This window comes from Bemisia tabaci, chromosome 8 (genome assembly GCF_918797505.1).
Source record: "Bemisia tabaci chromosome 8, PGI_BMITA_v3".
Classification (NCBI taxonomy): Eukaryota; Metazoa; Arthropoda; class Insecta; order Hemiptera; family Aleyrodidae; genus Bemisia; species Bemisia tabaci.
Genome location: NC_092800.1, coordinates 39,061,958 through 39,078,545, shown reverse-complemented (window position 1 = coordinate 39,078,545; position 16,588 = coordinate 39,061,958). Strand labels below are relative to the sequence as shown.

The window sequence follows — 16,588 nt, the reverse complement described above, 5'->3', positions numbered from 1 at the left end:
GCGAGAGGCTCACTAGCGCCTACAAACCTAAGTGGATACTTCACGCATTGCACAATGCTTGAAAGTATCCACTTAGGTTTGTAGGCGCCAATGCGCGTTTCGCGATGGCCGCCCGCCCGCCGTGCGGCGGCGCCTGAAGCAACTATTTCACAACAGAGGTGTTGCACAGTATTATACGAAATTGAACGTATCAAGAATGACAGGCATCCTTTAAAAGTACAGATCTTACCTCGCAAAATAAATCAAGATACTTATCGTACACAGGAAAAATCTAAGAGCCTTTAGCTGAGGCAAATATAGAGGTTTATCCGGTTTAGGTATAACAAGGTGGGAATTTCTTGAAAGATAATTAATTCCTGTTACACCAAAGAAGTGTAGAGAGTTTTAGTGAATTTTGTCTCATGGAATTGACGCTCCCCCATTTTTACCAAAACTCGCAACTATATATTATTCTCCATTGGGCCAAACAGACAAAACAAAAAAAACAAGCAAACCCTCATCCTTCCAAGACATTATACATTTTCATCCAAAAACGTCGTGAGCGATGGTCGTTAGTATTTACATGTGGACCAATTAACTTTGGGTCTCAACCGTCGTGTGGACCAAAACTCCCGTACCGAAAAAACGCATGGACGTAACTTATTGGAAAAAACAGGTGCGCGGACAACAAATCGTTGACGAAATGTCCAATAACCTCAATGGCGAGGCGCGATTATTGATATTTTCCCATTCGAAGCTATGGCGATGAATCGATTATTAAGGTGCTCGTTGGGAACACCCTGATTATCGATCCTTTTCCATGTGCTGAAATGGTAGATCAATCGATACATCGCAAAGCACGCCATGCCATTGCTGGATATCGATATGGTAACACTGCAAGATCGCGTATCTAAGTTTGCAACGTTACAGATTCTTTTTGTCCTCAATTTTTCAAATTGAAAAATACTCAACGTCATCTCTTAAAACCTTACCTGACTTTCATTCTCTGTGAAAAAAATCATATATGAATATTTCAAGCAATAGCGTTGATTGGTTCTCCTTTGATTAAATAAAATGGAAGCAGGGACTTTGAGACATCGTAAAGGAGATACGCATTCCTGCAGTTTCACACTTAATATGCCATACTCTGGAATACCTTTAAAATGAAAGTGCGGACATTGAAAGATCCAACTCTGATTGGTTCAGCCAGTCTCGGCTCCATGGAGCGCGGAAAAAATAGCGGATGTCCCATGCAGATGATTCGAAATCACAAGACCCTGGTAACATCATTTTTAGTGTAAAACTTCATTTTTTTGTCATTTCGGGTCTTTTTCTTGCAACTAACATTACTTGGATGCTTTGAGCTTAACTTCGAGTTCTGAACTAACTGCAAGGTTGAAACACTCGGTATGTGCAATTGGTACAAGTAATTTTCCTGTTTCTTAATTTTTTTTTTACGTTAACATTTAGATATTTTGGTTAAGTAACAATTTTCTCTCCTACAATCCACACATGTTTCACTTGCGGTAGGTACATTTTATACGTCTCGAGGAAAATTTAACGTGTGCGTACAAGGGAACTTTGTGTTACACCTCGTAACTAAAACTGCAGAGATGGAATTTGGGAATCCCTGCCAGCAGTCTGCGAATCGGCAGCGTAGTTTATGAGTGATGTTTTGTTTGTCTCCTTTCCGTGCTGAACCGGTCATTTTCTCGTAATTTCGCGTCAAAATATTCGAATTTACGCCGTTATTTACCCCTTTTCTACTCATTTCTACACACGCGCTTGCCTGGTCTTTTTTAAAAGCTCTCCAGAGGCCAGATGTCTGACTCGGGAAACACAAATACCAGGGAATCAACAGCAGTCCTTGACAGTTTTACTCGATTTTATTACCTGACATGATTTATTTTTAGTAGCATTTTGTTCTTTATCAGAAATCTTGAATTTTCGTCGAGCAGGACTTTAAAAAATTACTCTCTCAGATATTGGTATCACTATTTTGGGAGGGAGGGTCACTCACTTCATTGGGGGCAAAGATGTCAAAACGCAAGATACGGCCATCTAATATACGAATCACCCAAATTGCATAGAATTTGAAATGAAGGCTCGCAGCGTTTTAATAACATGCAAATAAACAGAAATGGCCATTGTGCTTTGAAATTTATCGTCGCATAATCAATCATTGAATGAGGAGGATAACATGCAAAAATTGTAAAATCACAGCTCAAAAGATGCAAATATGTTTAAGTGGCTGGTACTTTTGAACACCTGCAATTTTGAAGGCTTGGTATACCTTTTTTTGGCGATTTTCCTCCCATTCAATTTTTGATTATGCAACATTTCAAAACAGGTAGACCGTGTTCACTTATTCGCGCGTCATTAAAAGGCCGCGCGCCTTCATCGCAAGGACAATGCAATTTGGGCGACTCGGGCGTTATGATAGTCGTATCATACGTTTCGGCACCTCACCTCAGTTCACGAGGAACACGCACGTCAGGAGCACGAGCGCGTGTGCAGAAGAAAATCTATGGCTTTATAAACCATCATATGGAAACCTAAGTCGTAATGACTAATATTCTCGGTCTGTGAACCATACTAAGGTAAATATACCATCATTAAGGTTATTATTATATGTTGTCTTTACTACTATTATTGGTGTTCCATATGAACCACTAATTGATTTATCAGCCATAGCTTTTTCTCAGTGCACAGCACACTTACCGCGGGATGTATGGAGACGCTAATTTTATGTTCTTGGCTCACTTTCTCAAAATTTGAATTTCTTTTGGACTGCATTCATTATAACTCCTGATGCCATGCTGTCAATTTTTTCAAGTCCTTCCGGGCTCGGTGTTGAGAAAAATTCCAACATTAAATGTATCATCACAATAGCAGTAATGGAGGCGGGATGCGATGCTTATAAAATTTGCGAACACTCCAAACATCATTTTTTTGAAGACACAAATCGAAATTGAAATACTACGAATATTAATGTGATATTTAAAACGAAATACTTTACCGAAAAATAGCAGTCGAAGCTAAAGACAAATTATAGAGGTACGAGAAAATTAGAAATTAGGTAGCCCTCGCCGTTCTCCAAGGATTAACAAAGAGTATGTGAGAGAAACGCTGTTCTCCTACATCTCAGTGGTTATGCAATTTTAGTGACTCGGTCAACACCTTCCTCTGTAATCTTAAGAGTGACCGCGGCCGCGCGTGATTCCATCCACACTCCGGTGATACCCCTCCTTTAGCAATCAAAATCAAACACAATTTGTAGAGGTACGTAAAAAGCAGAAAACAGGTAGCCCTCGCCATTCTGCAAGGATTATCTAAGATCATGCGAGAGCAAAACAGTGGACCACTAGACAAGGTACGAATTTAATCATTCTGATACATGTTTCTTAACCAGAATTTCACATAGAACACGATTCGCGCAACGAGAATTACTGGAACCAACTCCTAACGAAGATATTAACGTTTTTATTTCACATTGGTTACGAGGAATTTGAACTGCCCGATCACAAGAAACTCAAAGCTCTACGTGAGTCAAATCGCGCACTACAACGGTTTCAGCAAGCTTCTCAATCGAGCAATGTTCATTTCCCGACATGTGTTGTTCAAACTATGAGCAATTTGCTATAGCTGAGCCAAAGCGTCAAGATTGAAATTGCCAGATTTTTATATCGCAGAGACTGTCATGATAACGTTGAGAATGAGCGATATGAATCAGGTAGAGCATTGAGTTTTCATGGGCGGGTGGTTTGAATTCACGCATCAAGAATCACTAAATATCTTCGTAAGGAGTTGATTTCGGTAATTTTCGTTGGGCGCAGCGTATTTTACGTGAAATTTTGGCTAAGAAACATGTATCAGAATGCTGAAATTTGTACCTTGTCTAGTGGTCCATTCTCCTTCATCTCAGTGGTTATGCAATTTTAGTGACTCGGACGTAAAAATATAGTCGTATCATGCGTTTCGACACCTTCCTCTGTAATCTTAAGAGCGACCGCAGGTGATTCCGTCCACGCTCTTTCTGAGAGACCTCACGGAGCTGCGTTTCTACAGTCCACGGAAAGTAAGACGACGCGCTGAAAAAAAAATCTCAGTGTATTTAATAAGAAAAAGGTAAAATTACCAAAAATTCAGGGCTCTATTTGATCCCAGTTTTTTCTTGGTAAAATTACCATTTATGGAGTTAGTGATTTTACCGAGAAATCTCGGTAAAATTATTGAACTTTCTCGGTAATTTTACTGGACCTTGGTAAAAACGCCAATACTTTTTATTGACTGTGGTAGAATTACCGAGATAAATTGGCAAAGTATCCGGGAATTGATTACCAATAAAAGTGGTATTCTCACTGGAAAAAAACAGTAAAAATACCGGTTTTTAGGTAAGCTTGCAAGTCTGTCTTGGTAAAATTACCAATAATTGGTAAAAAAAAGTGAGATGGTAAAGGTACCAACGGACCTTGGTAAAAACGCCGATAATTTTTTTTCAGCGTGATACCCCTCCTTTAGCAATCAAAATTAAGCACAATTTGTAGACGTACGTAAAAAGCAGAAAACAGCCCATCGCCATTCTGCAAGGATTATCTAAGATCATGCGAGAGCAAAACAGTTCTCCTTCATCTCAGTGGTTATGCAATTTTAGTGACTCTGACGTTAAAATAGTCGTATCATGCGTTTCGACACCTTCCTCTGCAATCTTAAGAGTGACCGCAGGTGATTCCGTCCACGCTCTCGCTGAGAGACCTCACGGAGCTGCGTTCCTACAGTCCACGGAGAGTAAGACGACGCTAATTTAATTTTCGTGGCTCGGCGCCGAGAAATTTTTCAAACATTAAATGCAGATCCGCGTGACGGGCCGGGGAGCCGGGCGCAATATCGCGAAACTTGAAATGACGCTCGCGGTGCAATAGATGGTGGGAGGGCGGGAGGCGGGAGCAAGGAAATATTCTGATAAAATATGAGAGGGAAAAAAACTTGACAATCAGTTTTGAGCTACCTTCTCCCGGCGAGGAAGATTTGAAAAAGTTAACTTTCTACTTACTGTCCTTAAAGTTCCCGTCGCGACTATGATAAGGCGCCGTGGCGATGCAGTCCTTCCTGTATTTTATATTCATTTCTTCCTTCGCAGTGCGTTACCGATGCATTTAATGGGCTGGGCATTTTTCAGGAGTCCATCTACCCGGCGGATGAACGGTGTCCTCTTAAAAAAAGTGTGTCAACGGAGTCGTTTTGTAGGACTTGCAGGGTCATTATTGGAGGAGTATTTCGACGGTGAAACTGCCGAACCACGTATCTCGGTTTGCGACGACACAGACTTCCTGTCATACTCTATTCTTTAAAAGGGACACAATTCAACGTCAATTCTTGAAAATTTCCGTGTTTTTTCCTCTTTGTGCGGAGAAAACTCTGTGAAAATCCCAAGGAATTTCATTGATTTGGTCTCGTTTAAAAAATAAAATAAAGCGTGAGCGGAAATTTTTAATTACCGCAAACGAGATACGTGCACCAAAAAAAAGTGAAGTAAATCTAACATTTTGGATGTTAAAAAAGTGTGCGAGAACTTATAAAATGCTGACTTACCCACTACAGCAGTTACTTTAGCAATGCCAAGATGTAAAACCAACTGCTGCGGCTGCTAAGCTGCTAATTCAGCATTTTTAAAGTTCTCGCGCACGTTGTTAACATCCAGAATTTTAAATCAACTTCACTTTTTTTCGGTGCGGTCTGGTAGTTTCACCGTGGATTTGGTATCTGATCGAGGCTGGAGAGTCCAATAGAGCCGACCTTCCCAGTTCAGGAAACTAATGCGAAAATTACTAAAGTCAAACCAATCTTTTAGATAGTAAGTCCAAGCTCTCACCACGAACGCACCTTAATTCTAACAGCAGCATAAAATAACTGGTATTAAGAAAATGTCATTTGAAATTGCAGATCCCTTGTCCTTTTTGGACCCTATCGCATTTGTAACGACATCGGTGGAAGCATGATGGATTTTAGAATTTTCACATATTTTCATACTCACCTAACAAAGGTGCTGAGAGCCTAATCACAAAGTTTCAGAGCATACATCCAGTGGCGACTTTCTAAATCTGCAACACTGTTTTTACTCAATTTCAATCCATCAAAAATTTGGATTTTAGGTGAGGCAAGCTGCCTCACCAAGAATAGATTGTTTTACATACGTTTTAATGGAGGAAGAATAGTGTTACCAACTTTCAAAAATTGCCACCGTATACATCTACGATTCAAATAAAAGTTTTGCAATCGGCAGTCACATCAGACGATGTTGAGATAGGTTTCTAGAACGAACCGTGACACAAAATGAAAAAGCACATTATTTGAATTGAAAAATTGACAAGTTCAAAGTGTCATTTTAAAAAATCTAGGTAATATTTCAGAAGAAATCGAGCTCATCCAGAGATTACTTTTTTCTTTTTAGGAATTTTATATAAATATAACGTAACTGCTACAAGTATTTCCTTGTATCTATCTACATGGTTTAAAACTAAAACTAAACGAATTGCATAAAATTTACAGGGTGACGTAAGTTAATACGATGATTATCTAAAAAACAGGAATTGTAAAATTTTCTGCCTTCTTTTTTTTGAGATATCAAAACATGAAGGTTTTTAGTCTAATTGTTTCACATTCTTCCTTTCGCACTCCATCCACACTATCATTCATACCTTACATACAGTGGCGTGGCGTGCTTTGCGATGTATCGATTGCTCTGCCATTTAAACCTATGGTAAAGAATCGATTATTAAGGTGTTCGTTGCAAACACCCTGATTATCGATCCTTTTCCATAGGTTTAAATGGTAAAACAATCGATAAATCGCAAAGCACGCCACGCCACTGCTTACATACTTTTTACAAAGTAAATCTTGATGGGAGTTCAAAGGTCTCCCACCTTTTCAATATTTTCACTATTATTGTATTATCTAAGAGGTCAGAGATTACTATTCGCCACTATCCGGAAAAATCAAGGGATTTCCTTCAGTGTGTCTGTAGAACGAACTGTAATAGTGGATGAAACTTTGAGGAGTAGGAAAGCTTATATGTATGATGTGTCATACCTACCATGAAATTTGTGAGAAGAGGAGCCGGGGGCAATAGCGAGACAGAACAGCCCAAGACGGTAGTTCGGCAGTTATGCCTCGCTTTTGAGTTCGAGTTGGTTCTCAATTTCACATCCGGCTGCACTTTCGTGGAAGAATCATAATGCTCCACGCCTCCTCTTCTCCTCCCCTCCCATTAAAAGATGTTTTAGTTAATTTTCATGGCGACGTTGCAACATCCTCCTCTTAATTCTTCATTTTGGGGGTGGAATAAGGTCAAATAGACGTATTTCTGCCAAACGAAACTATGTGCATTAAGACATGATCCCTGGGACCCATAAGAATACACGCATAACAGGGCTCACGTCATAATGCACATAGTTCCTTTTGCCAGAAATACGTCCAAATGTATCCCAGTCTACATTGATAATCCATTAGTGATCGTTAAGTACAATCCCTGCTAAAAATGACAAGTAGGCTATTCAGAATTCGCCAAATCACACGAGTAGAATTCCCTACTCATAAGAGTAGATATCCTACTCATATGAGAAGAAATTCTACTCATATCACTAGAATATTCTACTCATAAGAGTAGAGAAGTTCAACTCGTATGAATTCAATGTTTTTTATTTCTCAGAAGTGCTGTTTCTGACCGGGAAACACAGACCTAATATGTAAATTTGAAAAATAACAACATTTTGTTCTTATGATTTTTTTGATGCGGTGAGATATTGCTCTGAAGATAGAACTGCAGGACACCCTCTTTTGGCGCAAAAATTGACTTAACCACTCGCTTCTTACTCTGAAAGGCTTTGGGGCGAGTATTCGGTCGAAATCTCTAGATCCTTTCTTTCGACCCAACTCGAAAGAAATTGCTCCACTGAAAAGTTCCACTCCATTGACTGTGGTCAGTTTCCCCATGAAGGGTCGCAGATGAACCCCGAGGGGCTGATTGTTGAAATTGATAGACAAGGCTGTAGACAAAGAAGACATTGGGAGTATAAAGCGAGCCTATTGGTCGAAATGGGTGGTTCTTATAGACAAAGGGGGTAAATGATGAAATTACTACAGGGTCACTCGTGGGTTGCTGTTAGCTTAGTCTATTACCTACCTCCTTTGTCCATCGCAACCACCCGTTTCCACTATAGGATCCCTCTATGTCCCTTTTGTCCTCTTTGTCTATAGCTTAGTCTATCAATTTAAACAATCAGCCCTCTGATGTTTCGAAACCAATCAGTTTGGGAGGTCCGTCTTCGGGGCGGCAACTCTGCTCACACGTGGCTTTTAGTCCGGGTGAAAACTTTCGCATCTGCTCGCTCAGCCCCAAGTTTCTTGCTGATGGCTCCATGGCCCGCGCTGTTGTAATTAGTTAAATTTCGCACTCATTAATCTCACTGCTTAAATATTACTTAATTAGTTTCTCCGTCTTTTTCAGTCGGCCAAGCCTCCGCCCCCTCACCCCGCCTCCGCTGCCCGTATCGGGGCGACGGGAACTTTGGCCCGAGATCTAATCGGATATAGACTCCGGCTCAGCCGATTTTTCGAGGAGTTGACGCTGCTGTTGCAACCGGGCCGACGACATCCGAATTTCATCGACCCACGCTTTTCTTGAAGGAGGTTTTCACGGCTTAGGCGAATTTCCGCGAGTGGATTTGGGTAAGTTTTGACTAACCTCCGTTACAACAAAACTGAAATCCCTCCTACGACACACCTACGACATTCGGTTCTCATTCTGGCAGTAATAACGACATTATCCAAAATTCTCGACCCACCTTAGTCCAGTCATTAGGGGATTTCTATCCTTAAAATTTTCCATATAAACTATACCTTATATATAATTTTTTCAATGAAAATATTACTTCTTTTTAAAAATATTTACATCTTTAAAACGTAGCGAATATTTGTAAAACTTTTTCCAAGCGATGGCATCGATATTAATCTCAATGAGCCGTAGTTGTGTTGAAAGACACTATACAAATGAATAAAATAGGAAAAAACCAAATAGCAAGCAATCTCTGGTTTTAACCCATTCTCAATTTTGAGCGTTTGATTGTGCCTATACCACAGTGGAGGACAGTAAAAGCACAAAATATTGAAAGGAACAATTAATGTACTTTCGAAAACACTAAATTTGACACGGAAACACCTTACTATTTACAAAATACACGTTATATTTTCCTTTAATACATTTTTCCCCATCAAAGTAAATTAGAACAATCCATACAGAGTGTGCACACATTTCAAAATCACGAGTTGAAAAACGCCAACTCCGCGAGTTTAAAAATTAGAGCCTAACACAGAGCAGAGCGGCGTGTTGCCAGCGAGAAACGCGCACTGGCGCCTACAAACCTAAGTGGATACTTCACGCATTGCGCAATGCTTGAAGTATCCACTTAGGTTTGTAGGCGCCAATGCGCACTGCGTGCTGGTCGCCGCCCGTTGCGCCGCGCTGCAGCTTGCCACGGTCCCTCAACCAGCTACTTCACAACAGAGGTGTTGCTTAGTATGATACGAAATTGAGGGCGCTCCAACATATTCAGATATTGACTAGATCAATAGATCGGGCAGATCAATCGATATATTAGTCCAGGAAATTGAAATCGTAATCTGGGCTCTTGAAGAAAATTTCCCGGAAAACTTTTTATTGAGTGATTCCTATGTATTTGTGGACGCTGAATTCAAATTTCGCATTTTTGTTAAGACATTCTCGCCAATAACGCCGCCTTTTCGAACAAAATTGCTTAAAAATTGCCTAAAATTCCGTTTTTTGAAAATACCTTGTTTACTTTTGATTTTCCGACCAAAATCAATGGCGAGGCGTCAATGATTGATTATCGATCTTTCCCAATTTGAAGCTATGGCAAAGAATCAATCATGAAGGCGTTCGTTGCGAACACTCTGATCATTGATCCTTTTCATAGATTTTCTTTTCAATTTCCTTTAAATGGCAGATCAATCGAGATTCCAGGCAATAGGGAGTGCAATAATGGGCTCTTGGGGATAATTTCCCGGAAAACTATTTATTGAGTGATTCATGTATTTTTGGAAATTGAATCCGGAATTTGCATTTGTGTAAAGATACTTCCGCTGCTGAGGCCGCCATTTTGAAAAATACTGCCTGAAATTTATTTTTTTGAAAATATTTCGCTTATTTTTTATTCAAAATCTAAGTAACGTAAATTTTGAAGAGAAAATGTCTTCAGCCTATGGATCGTATTTTATACACCTAATACGTGGGATTGTATCGATATCGATTGGTTCAACAAGTAAACATAGCCTCAAAAGTCAATTGAGTATTCTGAGGGAACGGGTTTCTTGTGATAGATTTTTGATTCTTATGATTAAAAATAGCGATGAAAAGTGAAATCGTCAGGAATTCTCTCATTTTCAGCTTGTTCTACTTAAATCCTGAAATTTTTGTTTGAGGTTATGTTATTGTTTTAAACCAAACGATACATCGAACCACTATCCACTGGAAAAAAACACATTGGATCTAGAGTCCAGACTCTTAATAACATCGACAAGAAAAAATACTCATAATACAATCAGATTTAAGCTTAAATCAAGAACCAAGCCTCTTAATTTGAGCGGATTTCCTTTTGATTTAAGCTTAAATCTGATTGAATCAATGGACCACTAGACAAGGTACGAATTTTAGCATTTTGATACTTGTTTCTAAATCAAAATTTCACGTAAAACACGATGCGCACAACGAAAATTATCGAAATCAACTCCTTACGAAGATTATTAAATGATGCTTGATGCGTGAATTCAAACACCCGCTCATGAAAACTCAATGTTCTACGTAATTCACATCGCGCGCTAAACGTTGTCATGACAGTCTCTGCGGTAAAAAAATCTGACAACCTCAATCTTGACGCTGTGGCTCAGCTGTAAAAAATTGCTAATGGTTTTAACAATGATCATTGCTCGATTGAGAAGCTCGCTGAAGCCGTTGTAGTGCCCGATTTGACTCACGTAGAGCTTTGAGTTTTTTGTGAGCGGGCAGTTCAAATTCCTCGTAACCAATATGAAATATAAAAACGTTAATATCTTCGTTAGAGGTTGGTTTCAGTAATTTTCGTTGCGCGAATCGTGTTTTACGTGAAATTCTGGTTAAGTGACATGTATCAGAATGCTTAAATTCGTACCTTGTCCAGTGGTCCATTGTTCTTTTTCTTGTCAATGTTTTCAAGAGTCTGGGCTCTAGATCCAATGTGTTTTTTTTCCAGTGTCGAATACAATCTATATCGCAAAGCACGCGTCGCCACTGCCTCGATAAAAGTCCCGTTTGGACCCGACGCGATGGAAATTGGCCGATTGGGGCCTTTGGATCCGAAGGGACCGGAAAAGTAAACGCAAATATCATTACGACAAACCGAAATGACTAACAAAGCGCGCGCCCGGGCTGGGTGCGGGCGGCGCGTGCGTCGGGGGGGGGCGGGGGGGCGCCTCCCCCTCCCCAAACTTTGATTGGCGGCGCGCGGCACACTCGAGGCTAAAAGCTCAGCCAGACAGATAAACATTGGGGGAGCTTTTCGCGGCAGTGCACCGGTAGACTCGCCGCAAGCTCCACGTCGCGTTTTCCCGCCGCTCGCGCGAGTTTTCCGCGAATTTACCCTCGTGTGGGCTCGACTCCCATCCGAGTTTCCCGCCACTGTGTGAAGTTGCAGCTTTTTATCCGCGAAGTTTTCGCGTACTTTCGCTGGACGTGTGCGTTAGTGGCCTTGGTTTCGAATTTTTTAAATTTTCTTTTTTGAATTTTGGCTGATTGTAAGTGTGACGATCCCTGGTTTGTGCGCCGATAACGATATTTATGGTGAACTATTATATTATTTTTTGGCTTTTAGCTCGTTTGATACATCATTAACCATGTCCTTTAATAGCTTAGCCGGCCAATTTGGCATTCGAATGCATTTATAGTGAAACTAGAAAACCCTGTTTTTCGGATTGTGATGTTACAAACTTCTGGTTATTTTTGATTTTCGTGACGAATAGCCATTTTCATAAGTTCGTAAAATTTTTGAGTGTGTGTTGGAACCTATTTCCGAGGGTTTGATACCATAATATTGGTAAGTTTATTTCGTAATATGGTCGTATTTATGCTGAAAGGAAGTATATATGATATGAATAAATTATTGTCAAAAAAACGATGTGCGCAGAATTTGGCGTGTCTTATAGTTACTTTTGACTTTATTCATTACCACTAACTTCCTTTTAGTATAAATATGTCAAAATGATGTTTAAGAAACGAGTCCTAACAAATCCTGCTCAAGGCGGGAAAATTAGAAAATCTGCCGAATTTTATGGGAATTTGCCTCGACAGATGCATATTAAAGAGACTATATTTTGCATTGTGCTGGCTATTTGTATAAGAATCTACGTGCCACAACGTCCCTTGAACAGATACGTGTGCTTTCATGGATAAGCCACGAATAGAGGCAGAGGCTCCATATTGGAAAATACAGCTTCAATGGGCCTGCGACGGAAGTCTGATGTTACGGAAATATGGATTGCCCTATGCAATGAAGAATCATTATTCCTGTTTTAATCGTAAAATCACTTATCCGCATAGGAAAAGTAATGGCGCCTACGTTGTTTCCATAAAGCAACCGTCATGACCAATTGCAAAAGTAAGCGGAAATTTTTAAAAACCGCAATCCAGACTCAGAGTTTTTTGGTTTCACTATTGATATGTATAATCGCAGTTCAAATGATAAGTGTCGTGACTTAATTCCGAGTTTCTCCTCATAATCCAGTAACTTACGGAAAAATAGAAAAAATAATAAAATTGATGCGCATTTACGAGACGCCTCCATAAGTAGCGACGTCATAGGAACTTTACTTGGCGATACTAGAATCTTGTACCGTATACTAAAAACGTCGAGTAAATTGTTTAAATAATTACGCTGTGATATATTTTAATTGCCCACAAAAAAATACTATGACGTGGTTTCATCGGCAAGAGGGAAATACACAGATTTTGGATTTAGAGATTTGTGATTTTGACTGAATGTGTTTTGCAGTCAGTAAGGAGAGGCTAAGTTCATGGAGGCATTTAAGACTTTAAACGAACAAGTTAGTGAAACAATGGATCATACAACGATAAAAAATATGGAAGAAACATATAATGAAACAAGTCGATTACCTAATAATAATTATTATATGATAGGAAAAAATCAGTTATCAGAAATTCATTAACAAATAAAATGTTTGATCTCTTAATTTTTAAAAATAAACGTAACTCCGCCGAGCAGGAACAAGAAATATGAATATCTGATTATAATCTAAACAGTAAAAATTTGAAATATTAATACTTTTTAAAGACATATTTTAAGAAATTCAAAGAGTAAATAATTTAATTTCTAAACTTTCACGACAAAAAGGGCCGATTCTTTGTATTCCCTTGGAGGATTCTCCGAAGTACCTAAATACATCAGTTTACGAATTTTTAACGAAAACTCGTCGTAGTTGACAATTCATTGATATAAACGCGCGAAGCTAAACGCGAATGTACCGTATTGTACCAAATCATTTAAATTTGCGGATGCTCATGACGTCATGTGGAGACTTATAACTCTCAAAAAAAGGAAATCGTCTTAATCTGTTGATTGAAGAGGAGCATGCGCTAAACAAATTACTTCAATCTCATTGTAATTTGATAATCCTAATTTTGGAACATCATTTCGGTAAGATCACGTAAAAATAAAATATTTGATTATCAAATTTCTAGGCTATAAAAGGCGAATTTTCTGTAAAGCGTAAACAGAAGTTCCGCAAAAGCAGCCGAAGGAAACTTTTTTTGAAACATAAATAAAAAACCGTCAGAATAGCACCATGAATATAAACCAAATAATTATATGATATTTGGACCGCGTTAAACAGAAAGGAACCAAGCCACATCAGCTACTGCCAAATTTAATTGCTCATTTTAATTTTTTACATGAAAACGGTTGTGCGGATTTTTGTGCAAATTTCAGTGAATTTTCTGAATATCACGAAGCACTTTCCCAGACAATTTCAAAGGAATCTACACAAACGTTACCTTGCAAAAAATTAGATACAAATTTTTAGGAGCAGCCCGAGACAATGATAACAGTAGAAAAAACAAGGAGGAAAAACGGGAAACAAGGCTAAAAATACACAATTAATAAAACCCGAGACGTCTCGACTCAAAACTGAGTCATTTTCAGTCGGAAACAATAAAAATTTTAAAAAAACCTTTTCTCAGCTCTTTTTCTCAGATCCCGGCCACCACCATGCAGGGCTCTGGTTTTTCATCGTTTTTTTTTTTTTAAAAAATTTTTCTTGTTTCTGACTGAAAATGACTCTGTTTTGAATCGAAACGTCTCGGGTTTTATTAATTGTGTATTTTAAGCCTTGTTTCCCGTTTTTCCTCCTTGTTTTTTTCCACTGTAAAAAATTAGATTGCCCAGTTAAATTTAACAATAGCAGATGTGCCTTGGTTCCTTTCTGCTAAACGCAATCCATTTAAATCACTGGTGTTTTGAAAAAATATAAATCACAGTAATTTAGATAAAACTAAAATATTTGATTACTAAATTTTCAGGCGACGAAGGGCTAATTTCCGCAGTACCTTAGAGGCTCCTCTAGAGAAATTTACAAGGGAGCAATACCCAAAAGGAACATTTCAGGAGAAGCTAACGAAGCCCCATCCGCGATGATAACTTATCAACGCGAACGCATAAAGCTATGAGCGAAACCCGCGCGTCGGATCCGGGAAATCGGCGAACATCGATGACGTCAGAGTGCGTCGCGGCCGAAGTTTGGACTTAATAATTGCCATATAATAACCTTTAATGGTTTATATGAGTATTAAGATTTTTATTTTATTGAATTTCCATTCAATTTTAGTTCAATTAATTTTTAAGTTACCAAAACTTAATGCAATATTGCCTTATTGTAGGTCTATCAAAATACGTTGTAAAACTTAAATATCCTTCATATTTAAATGACTGATTTTTCAAAAAAATAGAAATCACAGAAATTCAGATAGAAACTAAACTATTTGAGAACTAAATTTTCAGGTGACAAAAGGCTAATTTTCTGCAGTTCCTGAGAGATTTCTTCGGAGTATTTTACGAGGGATCAATTCCCAAAAGGAACATTTAACGAAAAGCTTCAGCGAAGCCCCGTTGGCGATGATAACTTATCAACGCGAACGCATAAAGCGATGAGCGAAACCCGCGCGTCGGATCCGGGAAATTGGCGAACATCGATGACGTCAGAGTGCGTCGCGGCCGAAGTTTGGACTTTGAGTGATGGAAGCTCGGACTCGGGTCCTGGTGTTGTCTTAGCAACGACGGCGGCGGCGGATCCTAGGGATCAGTGCGTCTAGCCGGGGCCGAAATGCCCCGCGGAGGGAACCGGGGGTGCGGCGCCCCCAAATCCAGCCGCTACTTCTTTGTCAGCATTCTCCACGCCCTCACCATCATCTGTCAAGGTAAGCGCTTTCCTATTTTCCGGAATATTGTAAGCGTCCACCCTAGAAAATTCAATACTTACTTGACTCCTATGAGCTCTGCCTGTTTTTGATCGCTGTATTGCTTTGCTCCGAGTGCACGGGCGTACGGAAGGAGGGGGGGGGGGGGGCTGGGGGAACCTAGAGTCCCTCTTAGTGAGAGTCAAGACAGCACCCCCTCATGGAGTCACAAACGGGAATAAAGATTACAGAAATTGAACGTTTTTCGTAATCTTTGACCGGCTCATTCTTAAATTCCTTTCTCCGTTCCTTCTTTCATTCCGTTTGTTCCTTGCCGAACCCGTGGTTCCCCGGTCCATTCCAGATTATAATCTTTGCAATCGGTGAAAATAGAGTCCCTTTATACTGAGAGTCAAGACAATTTGAATCCATTTCTGATTGGTTCCCGTATTTTAGGCCTTCACAGTGTCACAAACGGGAATAAAGATTACAGTTTCACCGATTGCAAAGATTATAATCTGGAATGGACCGGGGAATTACGGGTTCGGCAAGGAACAAACGGAATGAGGGAAGGAACGAAGAAAGGAATTCGAGAATGGGCCGATCAAAGATTACGAAAAACGCTCAATTTCTGTAATCTTTATTCCCGTTTGTGACTCCATGAAGGGTGTTGTCTTGACTCTCAGTATAAAGGGACTCTAGGCGTACGCTGCCGTGCTAAGGAAGAACGCCGTATGAACATTCGAGAGTTGCCAAATTTCCTTCAATAAAATGTTCATTTTTGAGAGAAGTTATGAATATTTTCCCTTGAAATTTTCAGGAACTTTAAGGGGAATTGCGAGCAAAATTATCTCAAAAACTGGGAAGAAAATATTCATAACTTTTCTCAAAAATGAGCATTTTATCGGAGGAAATTTGGCAACGCCTGAAGGCTCATACGGCGTTCTTCCTTAGCGTGGAAGTACGGAAGGAGGGGGGAGGGGCTGGGAGAACCTGCTCTCCCCTGCAGTTGTCCACGAGCGTGTGTTGCCGTGCTACGAAAAAAGCCGTATGAACCTGCGGGCGATTTCATATTTCCTTTGATAAAACACAACT

General features: G+C 39.6%; 1 protein-coding gene across 3 annotated transcripts in view; it reads left to right on the top strand.

The window, feature by feature from the left end:
• Positions 1-11,566: 11,566 nt before the first annotated feature.
• The window catches only part of LOC109033822 (lachesin), a 275,516-nt gene continuing 270,494 nt past the window's right edge, over positions 11,567-16,588 (top strand). The window contains exons 1-2 of one of the 3 annotated variants that reach the window (XM_072303579.1): positions 11,567-11,869; positions 15,099-15,514. In XM_072303579.1, coding sequence (XP_072159680.1) covers positions 15,421-15,514 — 94 coding nt within the window. In that variant the 5' untranslated portion in view covers positions 11,567-11,869; positions 15,099-15,420. Of the gene's footprint in view, positions 11,870-12,105; positions 12,123-15,098; positions 15,515-16,588 lie in introns of those variants that run through there. The other 2 variants (XM_072303577.1, XM_072303578.1) reach the window with 2 other exon arrangements.